The 21,179-nt window shown below is 52.2% G+C and overlaps 1 protein-coding gene and 1 non-coding gene across 8 annotated transcripts; both read left to right on the forward strand.

The window, feature by feature from the left end:
- Positions 1-53: 53 nt before the first annotated feature.
- On the forward strand, positions 54-19,081 carry BRAT1 (BRCA1 associated ATM activator 1). 7 transcript variants are annotated; one of them, XM_010345344.3, is made up of 15 exons: positions 54-103; positions 1,050-1,192; positions 9,090-9,244; positions 11,249-11,396; positions 12,331-12,703; positions 12,971-13,090; positions 14,394-14,485; positions 14,594-14,641; positions 14,763-14,881; positions 15,281-15,467; positions 15,711-15,784; positions 16,873-16,975; positions 17,119-17,217; positions 17,520-17,692; positions 18,165-19,081. In XM_010345344.3, the coding sequence occupies exons 2-15, from the start codon at positions 1,066-1,068 to the stop codon at positions 18,852-18,854; spliced, it is 2,508 nt and encodes an 835-aa protein (XP_010343646.2). In that variant the 5' UTR covers positions 54-103; positions 1,050-1,065; the 3' UTR covers positions 18,855-19,081. The 7 variants fall into 7 exon arrangements, with proteins under 7 accessions (XP_010343646.2, XP_010343647.2, XP_003934828.2 ...); XM_010345345.3 differs by having other exon boundaries at positions 17,556-17,692; XM_010345348.3 differs by lacking the exon at positions 54-103 and adding an exon at positions 110-188.
- LOC120360450 (small nucleolar RNA U13) lies at positions 5,269-5,373 on the forward strand. Its single transcript, XR_005576946.1, has one exon. It is a non-coding gene; the product is annotated as a small nucleolar RNA U13 (small nucleolar RNA).
- Positions 19,082-21,179: the final 2,098 nt, after the last annotated feature.

The following is a 21,179-nucleotide window of genomic DNA, read 5'->3' on the forward strand; positions in this document are numbered from 1 at the left end:
GCTGTCTCTATCCTCTGCCTCCTTCAGGCCTGGCAGGTGGCACTGTCCGGGGGCGGAGCCTCGGGTGAAGGGCGGGGCTTGCGGCGGAGGAAGGAACCAAGCGGTGAGGCGCGCGTCGGCGGTGGGGTCGCGGTCGCTGTGGTGGGGCGGACGGGGGCCGAGGCCGGGCGGAGGGCGAGGGCGGGCAGGTGAGCCAAGGAGCCGACCAGCCCGAGGCGTGCGCGACCTGAAGTCGCTTCTCAGCCCGACTGAGGCCACATGGTGTGGCGTCCCTTTCTGGACGCTCGGGCCTGGCGCTCGCGGCCAAAACTGACTGAACTGTGGGGAGGGTTCCTCTTCCCGGGACGCAGCCTCCCTGGGCATGGACAGACGATGCCCCGGCCAGACAGAGCCCTTGACCACCCCACCAACCCTCCAGGCCTGACGCACCGAAGTACACCTCGGTCCAGGGAGGGACAGGCGCCCCTTCCCTTCCGCACCCCGCGCTGGCTGCAGAACGCCAAATGCAGCCACCACTGACCCTGTGAGGGACAGACACATGGATAGGCGCCCCTTCCCCTCCACACCCCCCTGCTGCCTTCAGGACGTCAAATGCAGCCGCCACTGACGCTGGGAGGGACCGACGCTTTCCAGCCCAGACTAGCCCTGGGACATGGATAGATACTCCCCCTGCACACATGGGTGACCCTGGAATTCAAAGATGCCCCTGGCTCTGTCCCACCTGCAGCCTGGGCCAGCACCACGCCGTTGCTCCGACTGCACCAAAGCCCAAGGGTGGCAGACTGAGCTCCAGAGGCCTTATGGTTTCAGCCAGACTCTTAGCTGCCCCTTCCAGCCCTGCCACCAGCGCGCAGGGCCCCACCCAGACCAAATCTTTGCATCTATCCCTGCAGTACGGACCTCTGGTGTGCCGATCATAGTTCTCCTGGCCTGAGAGGAAAGCTCTGGGGCCTCTTCCCAGGCCTGAGCAGGCATGGTGGGCTGCTGTGACTAGGGCGAGCAGGGTCTGGAGTGGGCATTGAGGTTTGGTTCTTACATTGCCTTTGCAGGGACCCCAGCCTCACCATGGACCTGGAATGCTCCCGGCTGCTCCCGGCGCTCTGTGCTGTTCTGGTAGACCCCAGGCAGCCGGTGGCAGATGACACCTGTTTAGAGAAGCTGCTGGACTGGTTTAAAACGGTCACTGAGGGAGGTGAGGAGGTGGTGCTGCTGTTTACTGTCCATCCAGAGACCAGAGGATGCACGCAGAGCCTGGGACCGGGGGCAGGGGCGGGGTGGGGGCTCCTCTGTCCCGGAGGAATGGCAGGAGTTGCCCTTCCGATGTCTTTCCTTCACTTCCAAAAGATTATCTGTGGCAGACTGGGACAAGTCAAGATGAAGCCTGAGAGAACGAGCTGGAGAGTTAGAACTTGAAATTCTTAGCCAGTTTAGCCATGATTGGGGCATCCCAAGGTTCAGTTCTGAAAGCATAAACAGACTTATTTTGTTGTTCTCTTTGTATTTAGTGTGTTTATTTTAAGACATCAGATTTGTTTTCCCTCTGATTATGAAAGTAGGGGCTGGATGCAGTGGCTCACACCTGTAACCCCAGCACTTTGGGAGGCTGAGGTAGATGGATTGCTTAAGTCCCGGAGTTTGAGACCAGCCTGGGCAACATAGCGAGAGTCCATCTCTACAAACAAAATACAAAAATTAGCTGGGCATTGTAGCACGACTGTAGTCCCAGCTGCTTTGGAGGCTGAGGTGGGAGGATCCCTTGATCCCGGGAGGTAGAGGTGGCAGTAACCTATGATTGTGCCGCTGCACTCTGACCTGGGCGATAGAGTGAAACCCTGTCTCAAAAAAAATGTAATACATGTTCTTTAAAACATGAAAAAAAGAGTAAAGAGGAAAATTAAACCATCAATCTTTTAATTTTCTCCCAGTCTTTTTCCTAACATATCATAAGGCTGTATTTTTCTGGGGGAAAAAAGGAAAAAGAGGTCAGCTGTGCGTGGTGGCTCACACCTGTAATCCTAGCACTTTGGGAGGCCAAGACGGGCAGATCACAAAGTCAGGAGTTCAAAACCAGCCTGACCAACATGGTGAAACCCCGTCTACTAAAAATGCAAAAAGTAGCCAGGTGTGGTAGTGTGCAACTGTAATCTCAGCTACTCGGGAGACTGAGGCAGGAGAATTTCTTGAACCTGGAAGGCAGAGGTTGTAGTGAGCCGAGATCTCACCACTGTACTCCAGCCTGGGAGATAGAGACTTGTCTCAAAAAAAAAGGATGAGTGGGGAGAGAACAGGTGCAGTGACTCACACCTGTAATCCCAGCACTTTGGGATGCCGAGATGGGTGGTAATGAGGTCATGAGTTTGAGACCAGCCTGACCAACGTGGTGAAACCCCATCTCTACTAAAAATATAAAAATTAAGGCCGGGCGCGGTGGCTCAAGCCTGTAATCCCAGCACTTTGGGAGGCCGAGGCAGGTGGATCACGAGGTCAAGAGATCGAGACCATCCTGGTCAGCATGGTGAAACCCCGTCTCTACTAAAAATACAAAACATTAGCTGGGCATGGTGGCGCGTGCCTGTAATCCCAGCTACTCAGGAGGCTGAGGCAGGAGAATTGCCTGAGCCCAGGAGGCAGAGGTTGCGGTGAGCCGAGATCACGCCATCGCACTCCAGCCTGGGTAACAAGAGCGAAACTCCGTCTCAAAAAAAAGAGAAAAAAAAGCCAGGTGTGGTGGCACATGCCTGTAATCCCAGCTACTCAGGAGGCTGAGGCAGAGAATTGCTTGCATCCTGGAGGTGGAGATTGCAGCGAGCTGAGATCGTGACACTGCACTCCAGCCTTAGTGACAGAACGAGACTTTGTCTCCAAAAAAAAAAAAAAAGGTCATACCATAAATACAGTTTTGATGTCTTGCTTTCTCTCTTGCCATTATAATCCATAATTCATTTAATCACTTCACTCTTACTATTAGATGCTTATGTTGCTCTCTCTCTCTTTTTTTTTTAATGTTTAAATGTTTTTTCTCATGGTTGATAATTGTGTTGGGATAGATCACATGTTGTTAATTTCTGCTGTTCTTTACTTCGTTTTTTTGTTTTACCTTGTCCTTTTACTCTTTTTAGTCTCACTAAATTGACATCGCTGTTCTTGGACATCTGCCTCTGCTTCCCAAAGTGCCTTTTACCTTCTTTTGAGCTAAATATCTCAGTCTTCCTTGCTTTCTAATATATACATTTAAGGCCAGGCTTGGTGGTTCATGCCTGTAATCCCAGCACTTTGGGAGGTTGAGACAGGCAGATCACTTGAGGTCAGGAGTTGGAGACCAGTCTGGCTAACATGGTGAAACCGTGTCTCTACTAAAAATACAAAAATTAGCCAGACGTAGTGATCCATGCCTGTAATCCCAGGTACTTGGAAGGCTGAGGCAGGAGAATCACTTGAACCCAGGAGGTGGAGGTTGCAGTGAGCTGAGATCGTGTCATTGCGCTCCAGCCTGGGCAATGGAGTGAGACTCTGTCTCAAAAAAAAAAAAATAAAAAATCTATGTATATATTTATATTTATATATTGCTATAAATTTCTCTACAAGTATGACTTTAGTTACATCTTACAAGTTTTACTATGCAGTACTTGAGTTGTAATTTAGTTCTAAATATTTCATGGTTTTCATTACGATTTTTGTTCACTCACAATTTATTTAAAAGAATATCTTTTCATTTCAAAATATGAAACTATTGGGCCGGGCGCGGTGGCTCAAGCCTGTAATCCCAGCACTTTGGGAGGCCGAGGCGGGTGGATCACGAGGTCGAGAGATCGAGACCATCCTGGTCAACATGGTGAAACCCCGTCTATACTAAAAACACAAAAAAGTAGCTGGGCATGGTGGCGCTTGCCTGTAATCCCAGCTACTCAGGAGGCTGAGGCAGGAGAATTGCCTGAACCCAGGAGGCGGAGGTTGCGGTGAGCCGAGATCGTGCCATTGCACTCCAGCCTGGGTAAGGAGCGAAACTCCATCTCAAAAAAAAAAAAAAGAAACTATTTTGATATTTTCAGTATTTTTATTATTGATTTTTAATTTATTTTGTGGAGGTTAGAAAATATAATCTATGTTTTGAATCTTTATGGCTGTTGAGACTTTTATTGAAACATAGGGCCCAGGCAAGTTTTGTTAATGTTCTAGAGATTTCACTGTAGATTTTGATGTTTTGAGGCCGGGCGCGGTGGCTCAAGCCTGTAATCCCAGCACTTTGGGAGGCCGAGGCGGGTGGATCACGAGGTCAAGAGATCGAGACCATCCTGGTCAACATGGTGAAACCCCGTCTCTACTAAAGATACAAAAAATTAGCTGGGCATGGTGGCACGTGCCTGTAATCCCAGCTACTCAGGAGGCTGAGGCAGGAGAATTGCCTGAGCCCAGGAGGCGGAGGTTGCGGTGAGCCGAGATCGCGCCATTGCACTCCAGCCTGGGTAACAAGAGCAAAACTCCGTCTCAAAAAAAAAAAAAGATTTTGATGTTTTGGTATTTAAAGACCTTCTGGACTAGTTTGTAGTCAGTTTTATTTTTCTTTACTTTTCTTTCTCTTTTTTTTTTTTTTGGAGCCAAGGTTTTTCCCTGTCACTCAGGATGGAGTGCAGTGGCATGAACACAGCTCTCTGTAGTAGTAGCCTCGATCTCCTGGGCTCAAGCAATCCTCCTGCCTCATTCTCTCAAGTTGCTGGGATCACAGGTGTGTACCCTGCCCAGCTATGTGGTTTTTTTTAACCATAGAGATGAGGTCTCACCATCTTGCCCAGGCTGGTCTGGAATTCCTGGGCTCAAGCAGTTTTCCTGCCTTGGCTTCCCAAAGTGCTGGGATCACAGAAGCCAACCACCATGCCCTGCCTGTAGTCAAATTTTAGGAAGTATTTTTCAGTAGTTTTATTGAGGTATGATTTGCATACCATGCAATTCACCCATTTAACGTGTACCAAATCCTTTTGCAAATGTGATAATTTTTTTTTTTTTTTCCAGACCAAGTATTGCTCTGTCGCCCAGGCTGGAGTGCAGTGGCACAATTTCGGCTCACTGCAGCCTCTGCCTCTCAGGTTCAAACAGTTATCTGCCTCAGCGTCCTGAGTACCTGGGATTACAGGTGCATGCCACCATACCTGGCTAATTTTTGTATTTTTAGTAGAGATAGAGTTTCACCACTTTGGCCAGGCTGGTCTCAAACTCCTGACTTCAGGTGATCTGCCCACATTGGCCTCCCAAAGTGTTGGAATTATAGGGGAAAGCCACTGCACACAGCCTAAGCATGATAATTGTGTGTTCAGGTGCTCGTGCGAGATGTGGCACCATGGAACCATGGTATGAGGTTGGCACGTGACCTGTCTGACATGAGGAAAGGACAAAATAATAAATAAATGGTACCAATTCAACAGTTCTCAGTAAATTTACATGGCTGTGAAATCATCAGCACAATCTAATTTTGTTCCCCCTAAAGAAACTGAGTCCTGATTTGCAGTGAATCTCTGTTTCCTCCTCCCTCCCAGCCTCTGTCATTTCTCCTGCCTTGTGCTTGATGGAAAGGGTGTAGTTTCCACTCTTTCAGTATTTCTGCCTGTAATCCCAGGTACTCGGGAGGCTGAGGTAGAAGAATCATTTGAACCTGGGAGGCGGAGGTTGCAGTGAGTTGAGATCGCGCCACTGCACTCCAGCCTGGGCAACAGAGCAAGACTTGGTCCCAAAAACAAAAAAATGATCATACTTACAAACTACTAAGGGATCTGGTACATGTTAAATGGGTGAATTGCATGCTATGCAAATTATGTATCAAATTTCCACACTTGTTCATTATTCAAACCTGCTATGTTAATTTGTTTGCTTGTTTCTGAGAGGTTTGTAAAAAGCTTACACCAAGATCATGGATTCAACAGTTTTTCCTTGAAATGCATACTTTTTTGGCTTTACAAATTTTTTTTTTTTTTTTTTTGAAACGGAGTCTCACTCTGTCATCCAGGTTAGAGTGCAGTGGTGTGATCTCGGCTTACTATAGCCTCGACTTCTTGAGCTCAGATGATTCTCCCATCTCAGCCTCCCTAGTAGCTGGAACTACAGGAGCCGACCCTCATGCCTGGCTAATTTTTTGTATTTTTTGTAGTGGCGGGGTTTCACTGTGTTGCCTAGGCTCGTCTCAAACTCCTGGGCTCAAGTAATCTGCCTGCCTTGGCTTCCTAAAACACTGAGATTACAGATGTGAGTCACTGTGCCTGGCATTTTTAGAAGAATTTTTGAGACAGGGTCTCATTCTGTCACCCAGGATAGGGTGCAGTGGCGTGATGACAGCTCACTTTAGCCTCAACCTCCTGGATAGCTGGGACTACAGGCACACACCACCACACCCAGGTAATTTTTTGTGTGTTTTTGTGGAGACAGGGTTTCACCATGTTGCCCAGGCTGCTTTGTATGTTTTGAAGTTAGGTTAGGCACAAATAGACGTAGGAAGGTTGTGCCTTTCTGGAGTTTCTCTCTGTGATCAGTGAAAATTTCTTTTGCATGAATACTGCTTTTTGCACTACTGTCCATTTTGTCTGATATTACTGTTGCTACACCAGCTTTTTTAAAGTTAGAATCTGCCTACTGTATCTTTTTCTCCCCTGCTCCCAGCCTTTCCCATCATGATCATTGCTTCTTAGAAACACTTATTAGAAACATTAAAATAAACACTAAAAGCATTGCCCATTTTTAGTGTTTCATTTAATCTCAGCAACTCTTTTAACAGATAAGTTTGATCTCTTTAATTTGTTGAGGCCTCTGTTAGATTTCAATTCTTTTGTATTTTTTAATTTCCTGTGCCTTATCTTTGTGCCTTTATCCTCCTTTTCTGCCTTCCATCAGATTGATCAGATTGATAAAGCTTTCCTCTTCTGGTTTTTAAGTTATACGTTCTATTTATTTATTTATTTTAGATAAGATCTCACTCTGTTGACCAGGCTGGCCTGCAATGGTGCAATCGCGGCTTATTCCAGCCTTGACCTCCTGGGCTCAGGTGATCTTCCCATCTCAGCTTCCAGTGTGGCACCACGCTCAGGGAATTTTTATAGAGATGGGATCTCCCTATGTTGCCCAGGCTGGTCTTGAACTCCTGGGCTCAAGCAATCTGCCCACCTCTCCCTCTCAAGATGTTGGGACTGCAGACTTATTTATGTTCTTTAGTGGCTACCTTTAGATTTATAACATGAGAACTAGATTTTTTTTAAGTCTGAAGTTAATTAGACTCTGTCCTCTATCCAGACAACTAAAGGATCTCAGAGCCCTTTGACTTCAAGCCATCGCAACCTTCTGTTATTGTTGTTTAGTTGCTTAGTATTTTAATTCTGTTTTGTTTCAAAACCCTTCAGCAGTGATTTTTTAGCTTCTGAACTCAATGGGGTTGTTTGTTTTTTTCCCCTGAGACAGGGTCTTGCTCTGTTGGCCAGGCCAGAGTGCAGTGGTGTCATCTCGGCTCACTGCAACCTCTGCCTCCCGGGTTCAAGTGATTCTTTGCCTCAGCCTTCCAGCTAGCTGGGATTTACAGGCATACATCACCAAGCCCAGCTAATTTTGTATTTTTTTTTTTTTTTTTGTAGCGATGGGGTTTCACTGTGTTGGTCAAGCTGGTCTTGAACTCTTGACCTCATGATCCACCCGCCTCAGCCTCCCAAAATGCTGGGATTACTGGCATGAGCCCCCATGCCCAGCCCTCTTTTTGTTTTTTTCCTTAGAGACAGGGCCTCTGTCGGTCACCTAGTCTGGAGTACAATCATAGCTCACTGCAGCCTTGAACTCCAGGGCTCAAGTGATTCTCCCATCTCTACCTCATGAAGAGCTGGGACTGCAGATGTGCGTCAGGCTTTTTTTTTTTTTTTTTTTGTAGAGATAGGGTCTTGCTATGTTACCCAGGCTGCTCTCGAACTCCTGGGCTCAAGCAATCCTCCTGCCTTGGCCTCCTAAAGTGCTAAGACGACAGGCTTGATGACTTTGCCCAGCCTGCAGTGCTTATTCAGGTAGACTCAGTGCTTTTTGGGTCCTGGCCTGGTTCTCTTTCTCTGCATGCTCCTTACTCACCTCCTTACTGAACCATATTCTTTCCACAAGGGCCTCTCACTGGGAAATTCTTCCAGCCTCTGCCTCAAAAGGTCTTTTTCTCTCACTGGTGCTTTTGAGTGATAGTATAGCTGGGTATAGAAATGTAGGATGCCAGGTCTGCAGAGGAATGCTTGTTCCATTGTACCTCCTTGCACAGAGCACTCTCTGTTTAAGAAAAAGTATTCATTTGAGAGGTGAAAATGCTTTCACTTTCTGTTTTCTTTGTTTTATTGAGATGGAGTCTTGTTCTGTTGCCCAGGCTGGAGTGTGCAATGATGTTGTCTTGGCTTACTGCAACCTCTGCCTCCCAGGTTCCAGCAATTCTCCTGCCTCAGCCTCCCAATTAGCTGGGACTGTTGGCACGAGCCACCACACCTGGCTAATATTTTGTATTTTAAGTAGAGACAAGGCTTCTGTCTCTACTTACCTCTACTCTGTTGGCCAGGCTGGTCTCGAACTCCTGAGCTCAAGCGATCCTCCCACCTTGGCCTCCTAAAGTGTTATGATTACAGATATGAGCCACCATGCTCAGCTAATGTTTTGTATTTTTAGTAGAGATGGGGTTTCACCATGTTGGCCAGGCTGGTCTCGAACTCCTGAGCTCAAGTGACCACTCATCTCAGCCTTGTAAAGTGCTGACATTACAGGCATGAGCCACCACACTTCGCTTTGTCTTTCACTGCAATTTGCATTTACTTCTCATGATCAGTGAGACAGAACATTTTTTAGCATCTTTGGGTATTTGTGTTTCCAGTTCTGCCTTTCACCTGTTGGTAAGGTGTCAGCTTTCTAGTTTTTCTGCCCTTATTGAATTAAAATTATGAGTCATTTGCCATATTTGTTGCAAATAGTTTTTCCCAGTTGGATCCCTAAATCTAACACCCTGCAAGAAAGGGGTCTGGAAATTCCTAGGAGAAGAGCGGTTGCCCAGGGGCACATGTGGTGCTGTGCCCCTGGTGACCCCTGGGCTGGGCCCGTTCCCACAGAGTCTAGTCTCCTGCTGCTGCAGGAGCACCCCTGCCTGGTGGAGCTGCTGTCTCACGTGCTGAAACTCCAGGACCTGAGTCCCGGGGTCCTCTCCTTCTCACTCCGCCTGGCGGGAATCTTCGCAGCCCAGGAAAACTGCTTCCAGTATCTTCAGGTGAGCTTGGGGCTTCCCACCTGAGTGTCCCATGGAGAGGTGGGCAGCCTTCTCCTCTCACAGCCAGGTGGGTTGTTTGTAGCCATCACCATCCCAAGTCCCAGCAGCCTGCCCTGACCCTGTGTCCTCACTAGAACTACACATTTTTTACTCTCTGACTGTAGCCCCCTTTGAAAAATTCAACCGGAGTGATGTTGGGGCTAAGGATTTGAAGTTTTCTGGAATAAGATGACTGGGATTGGCTCCTGGCTCTGACCTGCTAGCTGACCTTCCCTACGGCTGCAAGCCTCAGTTTCTTCCTAGGACCGAGACAGGAGTCATAGCTGTGCCATGGGGTTGTCGTGAGGACCAAACAAGACTGCACATTCTGCACCTCCAGCTACCCAGCCTGCAACTGAATGAATGACTAATGAGAATGTCTTTTTTTTTCTTTTGGCGGGGGTTCTCACCACTATACTAATGAGGAGAGAAAGTCTTTTTAAAAAAAAAAAAAATTAACTAATTTTATATACTTTTATTTTATCAGTATTATTATTTTGAGATGGAGTCTTGCTCTGTCACCTAGGCTGGAGTGAGTGCTATGATCTCGGCTCACTGCAACCTCTGCCTCCCAGGTTCAAACAGTTCTCCTGCCTCAGCCTCCTGAGTATCTGGGATTACAGGAATGGGCCACCATGCCCAGCTAATTTTTATATTTTTAGTAGAGACAGGGTTTTACCATATTGGCCAGGCTGGTCATGAACTTCTGACTTCAAGTGATCCATCCACCTCGGTCTCCCAAAGTGCTGGGATTACAGGTGTGAGCTACCATGTGTGGCCTTTTTTTTTTTTTTTTTTTTTTTTTTTAAATAGAGTCCTGCTTTGTCACCCAGGCTGGAGTGCAGTGTTGTGATCACAGCTCACTGCAGCCTTGACCTCCTGGGCTCAAGCAATTCTCCCGAGTAGCTGGGTCCACAGATGCATGCATCACACCCGGCTACAATTTTTATCTTTGGTAGAGATGGGTCTCACTATGTTGCCCAGGCTGGTCTCAAACAATTATGCTGCCTCAACCTCCTGAGTATCTAGGATTATAGGCATGTGCCACCATGCCCAGCTAATTTTTGTATTTTTAGTAGAGACGGGGTTTCACCACGGTGGCCAGGCTGGTCATGAACTCCTGACCTCAAGTGATCCTCCTACCTTGGCCTCCCAAAGTGCTGGAATACAGGCATGAGCCACTGCACTCAGCCAAGAATTTCTGCACAGCAGCAAGGCATGTGCAGCTCGGACAGCCCTCCAGAGTTGTGTCTTCCAGCTTTAAGAGCCCCAGACAGGCACCTCTGAGTCTGTCAAGTGATGCCTGGTGTGAGCTTCAGGGCCCTTGCCCATCTAACACGATAGCTTTTCTTGGTGCCCCACAGGCCCTTGTCAGGTTGCCCGAAGGCACATCCATTACTATTAGATTGCCATTCATGGTGCCTTCCAATTTAGCACCTACAGGCTCCCTAGCTGCCCAGCCAGGCACCATCTTGCTGCAGGACAGACTTTCCAAGACACCTAGGCCACTGCTGTCCAGTGAATCCGAGGGCCCTTGTCTGTCAGCAGCTGGTATGAAAGTGTCCTCCAGACAGGCGCAGTAGCTCATACCTGTAATCCCAGCACTTTGGGAGGCCGAGGTGGGCAGATAGCTGAGGTCAGGAATTTGAGACCAGCCTGGCTAATGTGGTGAAACCCTGTCTCTACCAAAAATGGAAAAATTAGCTGAGCGTGGTGGGTGCCTGTAATCCCAGCTACTCAGGAGGCTGAGACAGGAGAATTGCTTGAACCCGGGAGGCGGAGGTTGCAGTGAGCAGAGATCATGCCACTGCATTCCAGCCTGAGAAAAAGAGTGAGACTGTGTCTCAAAAAAAGTGTCCTCCGAAAGTGCCTCCTCCAGCCCTGGAAAACTGAAAACCCATCTCTGCTCTACTCCACATCCCCGGAAACCTGCCAGGTCTCCCCGCCTCTTTTTTTGCTTCCCAGCAGGGGGAGCTGCTACCAGAGCTCTTTGGGGAGACAGGCCCCCTTGGCCAAGCAGCCTGGGCTGTGCCCACTGTGCGCAGTGGCTGGATCCAGGGCCTGCGCTCCCTGGCACAGCATCCTAGCGCCCTGCACTTTCTGGCCGATCACGGTGAGTATGCCCACACCCTGCCCCATCTCTTGTCCTGCCTGATGCTGTGTGACCCCAGGGGAGGAGTCACTGCACCTTGCTGAACCTGGGCATCTTATGTGTGTGATGTCACAGGATTGTTGCAATGAATGCGAGTAACAGTAGGGGTTTCAGTGTCCTCTGGTTTGTAGGTCAGGCCCTAGGAGCCAGGGTGGCTTCCTTAGCCACTTACAGATCAGTCGTGAGGACTCAATCTTTGAAACTATTTGTGAGTCAGGCATAGTGGTGCACGCCTGTAGTCCCAGATACTTGAGAGGCTGAAGCAGGAGGATTGCGTGAGCTTATGGGGTCAAGGCTGCAGTGAGCAGTGATTGAGCCACTGCACTCCAGCCTAGGCAACAGAGAAAGACCGTGTCTCAAAAAACATGAAACAAAGTTGGGCATGGTGGCTCACGCCTGTAATCCCAGCACTTTGGGAGGCTAAGGTAGATGGGTCACCTGAGGTCAGGAGTTCAAGACCAGCCTGGCCAATATGGTGAAACCCTTTCGCTACAAAATTTAGCCAGGCATAATGGCAGGTGCCTATAGTCCCAGCTACTCGGGAGGCTGAGGTGGGGTGAGAGATGGGGTGGGAGAATCACTTGAACCTGGGAGGCAGAAATTGCAGTGAGTCAAGATTGTGCCATTGCAGTCCTGCCTGGGTGACTCTGTCTCAAAAAATAAATAAAATGAATTGGGAAGTATCACAAGCTGCATGTGTTTAACGCTCAGAGGGAGGAGGTGCTTGTCTCCAGGGAGCTTCGGTTCCTGTTCTCTTTTGCTTTTGGGTTCAGGGGTGTTTGGGGCCTCTTGGGGTGCCCTCTGCTGTTTGCACCTTCCCCGAGGCCCTGGACCCCTGGATTAAGGTTGTTGTCTGCCACCCCCTTTTTCCTCTCTTCCCCTGCCCCCTGCCCAGGTGCGGTCGACACCATCTTCTCCTTGCAGGGAGACTCCAGCCTGTTTGTGGCCTCGGCGGCCAGTCAGCTCCTGGTGCACATCCTGGCTTTGTCCATGCGAGGTGGAGCCGAGGAGCAGCCCTGCCTGCAGGGGGATGACTGGCCCACGTGTGCCCAGAAGATCATGGGTCACGTTGAAGAGTCCTTGTGCTCCACAGCCACCCCCAAGGTCACTCAGGCCCTGAACGTCCTGACCACAACCTTTGGGCGCTGCCAGAGCCCCTGGACAGAAGCCCTGTGGGTGCGGCTGAGTGCCCGCGTGGCCTGTCTGATCGAGAGAGACCCCATCCCCGCCGCACACTCGCTCGTGGACCTGCTTCTCTGTGTGGCTCGGTCAGGCCCCCGGGATGCAGTTGGGGGGCCTGGGTGGGCAATTGTTTTCCTCGGATGATGCCCAGACATGTCCCATTGGCAGCCAGAGACTCCCTGAGGATGTGGCCTTCAGTGAAGGGATACCCGGGTGACCCTGAAACCCTCATGGGGAAAGACCTGTGTTGGGCTGGGCACCTTCAGCCCCAGGGCCATGATAGTCTCAGCCAGGCCTCGAATGGGGTTTTGGGCGCTGGGAGAATAATTTCTCTTTCTGGGGTCTCCCTGCAGTTCTCCTGTGTTCGGTTCTTCCAACGGCAACCTGTGGGAGATGGTGGCACAGGCTCTGAGCTGCCTGGGCCCCACCCATGTGGGACCCCTGGCTCTAGGCATCCTGAAGCTCGAGCACTGGTATGGGCTGGGATGCGTTTCATGCCAAGGCGGGTGCTGGGAGCCGGGGTAGGCAGGGAGGTTGAGAGCGTGGCCCTCATGCAGGGGAGTTCCAAACACCAGGGACAGTCAGGCGGCCATGTGGGACGTTCCTGGGCTGTGAGTAGGTTATGTGTGGCAGCTGTGCAGGGCGTGACTGGGCTGTGCGTGGGTAACTTGTGGCGGCTGCTGTGCGGGACGTGACTGGGCCATGCATGAGTTATGCGTGGAGGCCATATAGGGTGTGACTGGGCTGTGTTTGGGTTGCGTGTAGCAGCAGCCGTGTGGGGCGTGACTGAGCCGTGCATGAGTTATTTGTGGCAGCTGTGCAGGCAGGTGGCTTCTGCAGGATTTTTAGTGACAGAATAATTGTTTCAGACTAAAACTTTTTGAGATCCCCAGAGGTGAGAAGGATGGTGGAGCTGCTCTGCTCAGAGCGGGATGGTCCTGCCCCTGACCTGCGCTCCTCTGCTCTCCACCACGGCCTTGGTTGGGGGTGCTGAAGCTCCCCAGCATGCACACCATTCGGATGGGCCTGGGGGGCGCTGGAACAGCAGAGCCTGGGGTCAGGACAGGTGGGAAGGCCGTGGATGACTTGCCAGGCTTCTAGGTGGGCTCACATTAGGGGTGGAAGTGACCTCAGGACCCGCTGTCCAAGGGCTCAGGGGTACAGTGAGAGCCCGGCTCTGCACTCCGGGGTCTCCAAATGCTTAGGAAAGAGTGGACTGGAGGAGGATGGAGCAGTAGGCAAGGCGCTGGCAGAATGCACTGTGTGGGCACTACCCCCACCGGGCCCAGACTCGAGGGCAGGTCCTTCCCACAGAGTGGATGCTGTACACACCTAGGGACACCTCGGAGGCTGGGGGCACCTGTCCCTGACCCCCTGAGTGGGCACTGCCCCCGCCTGGGCCCAGACCTGAGGGCAGGTCCCTCCCACAGAGTGGATGCTGTGCATACCTGGTGATGCCTGGGAAGCTGGGGGTGCCCCATCTCTGTCCCTGTGAGCAGGCACTGCCCCTCTGGGCACATGGCCAGGCCTTCCTGGAGGCCCCTTATTGTCTACTCCTAAGGACATCAGCAGTGTCAGGCCCATCTCTTTTGTCAGGCCTGTCCCCCCTTCTCCGTCCCATGGCATCTCCTGGCCAGTGGCTTGCCTAGAAACTTTCTCTGGGGTGTCCCGATCAGACACCCCTGGCTGATTTGCCCCAGGCTTGTTGGGGACGTTAGGAGCACAGCCAGCTTGCCTCATGGCCAAGGAAGCAGCACTCACCGTGTTTGTCTCCAGTCCACAGGCATTGAGAACCCAGGCCTTCCAGGTCCTCCTCCAGCCCCTGGCCTGTGTCCTGAAGGCCACGGTTCAGGCCCCGGGACCCCCAGGTATACTGCTCAGAAAGGACTGGGAGGGCAGAATCTGGGTCCCTGTGGTTGGGGGAAGGGAGATGGAGGTGGGTACCAGGCTCACCACCCTACTTTAATCACACCCAGGCCTCCTACTAAGAGCAAAGGGGACCAGAGCCGTGGCCATCACCCCTGGTGAGCTGCTGCTCTGTACTCAGGTCCTAGCCTCTGCCATGGGTGGTGATCATGGGGTGGTTGGTGATCATGGGGTGGCTGAAGTGCCCTCTCATAGAGCTCTTCCTGGCTTGGCCCCCAGGCTTGCTGGACGGGATGGCAGATGACGCCATGACAGTGGACGCTCTCCTGGCCTCCAAATCCTCCTGCGCAGGCCTCCTGTGCCGCACTCTGGCTCACCTGGAGGAGCTGCAGCCACTGGTAGGTGTGGCCTGGCCCTCATGCAGCCCAGCAGCATCCACGCCAGCAGTGGGTCTGCAGCCTTGGCTGATGCCCCCCACCCTTGAAGCCCAGCACCGCTGTGTCCACGCCAGCAGTGGGATCACAGCCTTGGCTGATGCCCCCCTCCCTCGCAGCCCCAGCGCCCCTGTGTCCATGCCAGCAGTGGGACCACAAACTTGACTGATGCCCCCCACCCCTGTCACAGCCCCGGCTGATGCCCCCCACCCCTCACAGCCCCAGCATCCCTGTGCCCATGCCAGCACTGGGACTGCAACCATGGCTGATGCCCCCCATCCCATGTGCCTTGAGGCCCCAACACCCCTGCGTCCACACTGGCAGTGGGACCGCAACCCTGGCTGATGCCTTCCTCACTCACAGCCCCAGCGCCCCTCGCCGTGGCCCCAGGTGCCCCTGCTTGGGGCTGCGGTGACTGTCCTGCGGCTCTGCGATGGCTCAGCTACTCCCGTCTCCAGTGTGGGGGGCCACCTCTGTCGGACCCTGGCAGGCTGTGTCCGGGTCCAACGAGCAGCTCTTGACTTCCTGGGGATGCTGTCACAGGGGACAAGTGAGTCTGTCCTGCACGGCTTTGGCGTTGGGTGAGCCCCGAGCCCCCAACTCTTTCTTTCTGATTGGAGACGACTGGAAACTGCCGTCTCCCTGTTTCTTCTCTGAGGTGGGGGCTGGGGGTGTAGGGGCCATGCAGGAGGTTTCAGCTGGCGGATGAGGCCTTGTCCTGCTTCTTCCCCGAGTTGACAGGGAGGGTCCTGGGATGGGGATGGGGTGGTTTAACCGCTCACCTCTGTCCCAGGCCCCCAGGAGCTGGTGATGCAGGTGCTTGCTGTCCTCCTGGAGTGCCTTGAGAGCCCTGGCTCCAGCCCCACGGTACAGTGGTGGGGATAGGGAGTGAGGAGAGGAGGGAGGCAGAGGCAGTGGGGTCCACCCCTAACTCCGCCCCGGCCCCATGGAGGCCTCTGGGGATGGGGCCCTCACACAGAGCCACAGAGTCGCTGCTCAAAGAGCTTCAGGACACAGGTGGCTGCATGTGTTGGGCCCAGGGCCTTTTGTTGGTGAAGATTCATTAGTGTGCAGTGGTGTGTGGGGCTGTGGGAGAAAGGGGCGCTGCCAGTGACCTACAGGGAATTCTGGGCAAGGGAATTGAAGTGGCACCAGGACAGCCCTGGGTGTGGGCTCCAGGCCCTCCTAAGCACCACTTATGAACATGCCCACTGCACAGCCCCTTGAGGAGCCAGGCCCTGGCAGGCACAGACCTTGTACCACCTGCTGCTGAGCAGACAGCGGGCAACTTTGGAGGAAGGGCTTGGGGCTTCTTGGGATCTTAAGGAAAAGTGCCTGGATAATTGGTCACGTTTTAATGCAGAAATCCCACTGCCTGGGTAGTAGGTCCCCTGGCGAAGGCTGCCGCCGACTCCTGCTCATACTCTGGGAAGCCAGTTCTGCAGTGGATTCTGCCTTATTAAAGTCAGCCCAGGAGGGGCACAGGGCTCACAGCTGTGATTACAGGGCTTTGGGAGGCCAAGGTGGAAGGATCAATGGAGCCCAGGAATTTGAGGCCAGCCTGGGTAACACAGCAAGATCCCATCCGTACAAAAAAATATAAAAATTAGCCCCAGGGGTATAGTTCACGAGTAGAGCATTTGATTACAAAAATTAGCCGGGCATGGTGATGTGTGCCTCAAGCCCCAGCTACTCATGAGACTGAGGCAAGAGGACTGTTTGAGCCCAGGAAGTGAAGGCTGCAGTGAGCTGTGATTGCTGCACTGTAGTCCAGCCTAGGCAACACAGTGAGACCTTGTCTCTAAGGGAAAAAAAGGAAACCCAGTGTTCCCTTCTTCATCCACCTCCTGTCCCCATCTCTGTCCCTGGAGCCGGGGTAGCACAGGCAAGGGGGACAGGCAGACAGCTTGCCCCTCTGCCTCTTGTGGCCCTACAGCCCACCCTGTCTGTTCCAGGTTCTGAAGAAGGCCTTCCAGGCCACGTTCAGGTGGCTCCTGAGCTCACCCAAGACCCCCAGCTGCTCTGGTCTTGGCCCTCACATCCCGCAGTTCCTCAGAGGTAACTCACTCCTCAAAAGGGTGAATAGAGCTGGAGTCACAGGGGTGGGAGGCAGCAGGGGCTGGATGGGAAGGCTCGGCTGGCCCCGAGGGCAGGATGAACCTGACCTTAAGGTCGTCCTGACGCGCCCCTTCCTGCTTCAGAGCTGTTCCTTGTGCTGCAGAAACGCCTATGCAGCCCCTGCTGGGAGGTGAGGGACTCCGCCCTGGAGTTCCTGACCCAGCTGAGCAGGCACTGGGGAGGTGAGTGCTGGCAGGTGGAAGGGCCGCCTTCCCTTCCTGTTGGGGATTCACCAGCCAGTTACACTGGCAGCCTCTTGCTGGCTCTAGAAACCTGGGCCACATGGGCTACCCACAGTGGGGCAGAGGCAGAGGCTGAGGCCTTAAGACTGGGCCCTCGGTCACAGCTGTGTGGGGGGCGGAGGCAGAGGCTGAGACCGAGAGGCTCAGCCCTCAGTCACAGCTGCATGGGGGGTGGAGGCTGAGGCCGAGGCCATGAGGCTGGGTCCTTGGTCACAGAAGCATGTGGCCACTTCAACCCCCAGGAGAGGCTGACTTCAGCTGCGCTCTCCTGGCTTCAGAAGTACCTGAGCTGGCCTGGCAGCTCCTCCAGGACCCTGAGAGTTACGTCCGAGCGAGTGCAGTGACCGCCACAGGGCAGCTCTCTAGCCGGGGCCTGCACGCCCCTACAAGCCCCCAGCACGCAGTGGCCCGGCAGGTAGGAAGTAGTGGGTTCCTCGGCTGGCAACCCCCACCAGCCGCTAGCATGCAGAGGCCCAGCAGGTAGGAGGCAGCGGCCAGCAGCCCCTGCCTGGCCATCATGTGTGCTTGTCTGCTTGCGGGTGGGCAAGCAGCCAGCATCCAGCGTGGGAGCAGCTGCTGCTGTGGCCAGCACCTGTGGGAGCTACTGCTGAAGCCCTGGGGCTCTGCTGGGTGTGGGGCCCTGTGTTCTTTGCCTTCTGTCTCCCCAGCACCCCTCCACTTAGACATGGTTACCTCCATTTGGCAGACAGATAAACTAAGGATTGGAGGGCAGTGTGCTCACAGCTCAGCACAGGAAGGTGCCAGGGTGGGGTGTGGCCCTAGGCTGCATGGCTGGGGCCGGCCGCCCTAATGCACCCAGGGTCCTATTGTGGAATACCCGTTCCTGCCACCCCAATGACCATCCTCCCCCACCCTCTGTCCCCCAGAGCCTACTCCGGGAGCTCCTGCGCATCCTCTCCACAGACTCCGAGGGCTTCCCACGGAGGGCAGTTATGCAGGTCTTCACCGAGTGGCTACGGGACGGCCATGCTGATGTGGCCCGGGACACAGAGCAGTTTGTGGCCACTGTGCTGCAGCTGGCGAGCCAGGACCTGGACTGGGAGGTCCGCGTCCAGGGCCTGGAGCTGGCTCTGGTGTTCCTGGGCCAGACATTGGGGCCACCGCGCACCCACTGCCCCTACGCCGTGGCCCTACCCGAGGCGGCCCCAGCCCGACCACTCACTGAGGCATTGAGGGCTCTTTGCCACGTGAGGCTCTTTGACTTTGCCTTTCGTGCCTTGTTTGACTGCGACCGCCCTGTGGCCCAGAAGTCCTGTGACCTCCTCCTCTTCCTGAGGGACAAGATTGCTTCATACAACAGCTTGGGGGAGGCCAACCCCAACACCAACTCCGTGGAGGTTTCCCCGTGGAGGCGGTGGGCAGGTGAGCAGACCCAGCCCCAAGAGGACCAGGAGCCTGAGGCTGTGCTGGCCATGCTGAGGTCCCTAGACCTGGAGGGCCTGCAGAGCACGCTGGCCGAGAGCAGTGACCACGTGGAGAAGAGCCCCCAGTCCCTCCTGCAGGACATGCTGGCCACGGGGGGCTTCCTGCAGGGGGATGAGGCCGACTGCTACTGAGCAGAGTTGGAGTCTGCCACTGGGGCCCAGGACCGAGGGAGGCGGTGCCTCATCCTTCTGTGGGACGCTGCTATCTCCAGGGCTCCAGCCGAGCCCAGCTGGCTGAGGGATCCTCCGGGGAAGCCAGGACCAGGAGAAAAGCAAGGTCGAGAAATCCCACATTTTGATGTATTAAAGAAATGAATCATTTCCTACTCAAAATAAATGGCATTGAAGTCTTTAGTCTATTTTGAGTTAATTTAATAATAATAGTCTGAGACAAGGGTCTAGTTTCATTGATTCATATGTGGATATCCAGTTTTCCCAGCACTATTGATTTTATTTTTATTTTTGTTTACTTATTAGATAGAGTCTTGCTCTGTTACCCAGGCTGAAGTGCAGTGATGCAGTCTCAGCTCACTGTAGCCTCTGCATCGCAGGCTCAAGTGATCCTCCCACCTCAGTCTCCCAAGTAGCTAGGACTACAGGCACACACCACTATGCCTGGCTACTTTTTCGGGGGTATTTTTTGTAGAGATAAAGTTTTGCCATGTTGCCCAGGCTGGTCTCAAACTCCTGAGCTCAAGTAATTTGCCTGCCTTAGCCTCCCACAGTACTGAGATGATAGGCATGAGCCACCTCGCCAAGCGGTGTTTTAGTGTTTTGGAGATGTGGCCTTGTTCTGTGGCCCAGGCTAGAGTGTAGTAGCATGATCACAGCTCACAGCTCAACTTCCTGGGCTCAAGTCATCCACCTGCTTCATCCTCCCAAGTAGCTGGGACTATAGGCACTCACCACTATACTCAACAAATTTTTTAATTTTTTGTAGAGATAGTCTCCCTGTGTTGTCCAGGCTGGTCCTCTTTTATTTATTTATTTATTTATTTATTTATTTATTTATTTATTTATTTGAGACAGAGTCTCACTCTGTTGTCCAGGCTGGAGTGCAATGGCTAAATCTCAGCTTATTGCAATCTCTGCCTCCTGGGTTCAACCAATTCTCCTGCCTCAGCATCCTGAGTAGTCTGGTCCTCTTTTATTAAAGGGACTGTCCTTTCCCCACTGTATATTCTTGGTGCCTTTGTCAAAGACTAACTGATCATATATGTAAGGGTTTATTTCTATACTCTCTTTTCTGTTCCATGGGTCTGTTTTTATGCCAGTGCCATACTGTTTTGCTTACCATAACTTTGTAGTATGCTTTGAAGTCAGGTAATGTGATGCCACCAGCTTTGTTCTTTTTCAAAATTGCTTTAGCTCTTAGGGGTCTTTTGTGGTTCCATATGAATTTTAGATATGTTTTTTCAACTTCTGTGGAAAATGCCATTGGAATTTTGATGGAAATTGCCTGAGGCTATAGAGCACTTTCAGTAGTATGGACATTTTAAAAAGATTAGTTAACTGCCGGGCGCGGTGGCTCAAGCCTGTAATCCCAGCACTTTGGGAGGCTGAGGCGGGTGGATCATGAGGTCAAGAGATCGAGACCATCCTGGTCAACATGGTGAAACCCCGTCTCTACTAAAAATACAAAAAAATTAGCTGGGCATGGTGGCACGTGCCTGTAATCCCAGCTACTCAGGAGGCTGAGGCAGGAGAATTGCCTGAACCCGGGAGGCGGAGGTTGCGGTGAGCCGAGATCGCGCCATTGCACTCCAGCCTGGGTGACAAGAGCGAAACTCCGTCTCAAAAAAAAAAAAAATTAATTATTGTCATTCTTGAACATGGGACATCCTTCCATTCATTTGTGTCCTCTTCAGTTTATTTCATCAGTGTCTTACAGTTTCAGTGTACACCTCTTTGGTTAAAGTTATTCCTGGGGGCCAGGCGCAGTGGCTCATGTCTATAATTCCAGCACTTTGGAAGGCCGAGGTAAGTGGATCACATAAGATCAGGAGTTCGATACCAGCCTGGCCTCAAGTGATACGCCCACCTCAGCCTCCCAGAGTGCTGGGATTACAGCCGTGAGCCACCACCACACCACATCCAGCCAAACAATTGTTTTGTAGTGCTTTGAAGTTTTTCAGCACATCCCAGCATCCCCTGACTTTTGTTGCTATGTTCAGGAGTTTGGCTGTCAGTCTAGCATCTGGTCTTTCAAAGTAACCTCTTTTTCCTCTGGCTGCTTTAAGATGTTTTTTGAATTGTTCTTGGTTTTCTGCAATTTTACTATTAGGTGTAGGTGAGAGTTTCGTTTTATTTATTCTTCTTGGAATTCACTGGGATTCTTGAATCTGTGGATCAGTAGTTTTCAGTTCTGGGAAATTCTTAGCCAGTATCCTTTCAAATATTCTCTCCTTTCTCCTCTCATCTTCTCTTCCCCCTTTTTTTTTTTTTTTTTTTTTTTTT

Source organism: Saimiri boliviensis, chromosome 20, assembly GCF_048565385.1.
Source record: "Saimiri boliviensis isolate mSaiBol1 chromosome 20, mSaiBol1.pri, whole genome shotgun sequence".
Lineage (NCBI taxonomy): Eukaryota > Metazoa > Chordata > Mammalia > Primates > Cebidae > Saimiri > Saimiri boliviensis.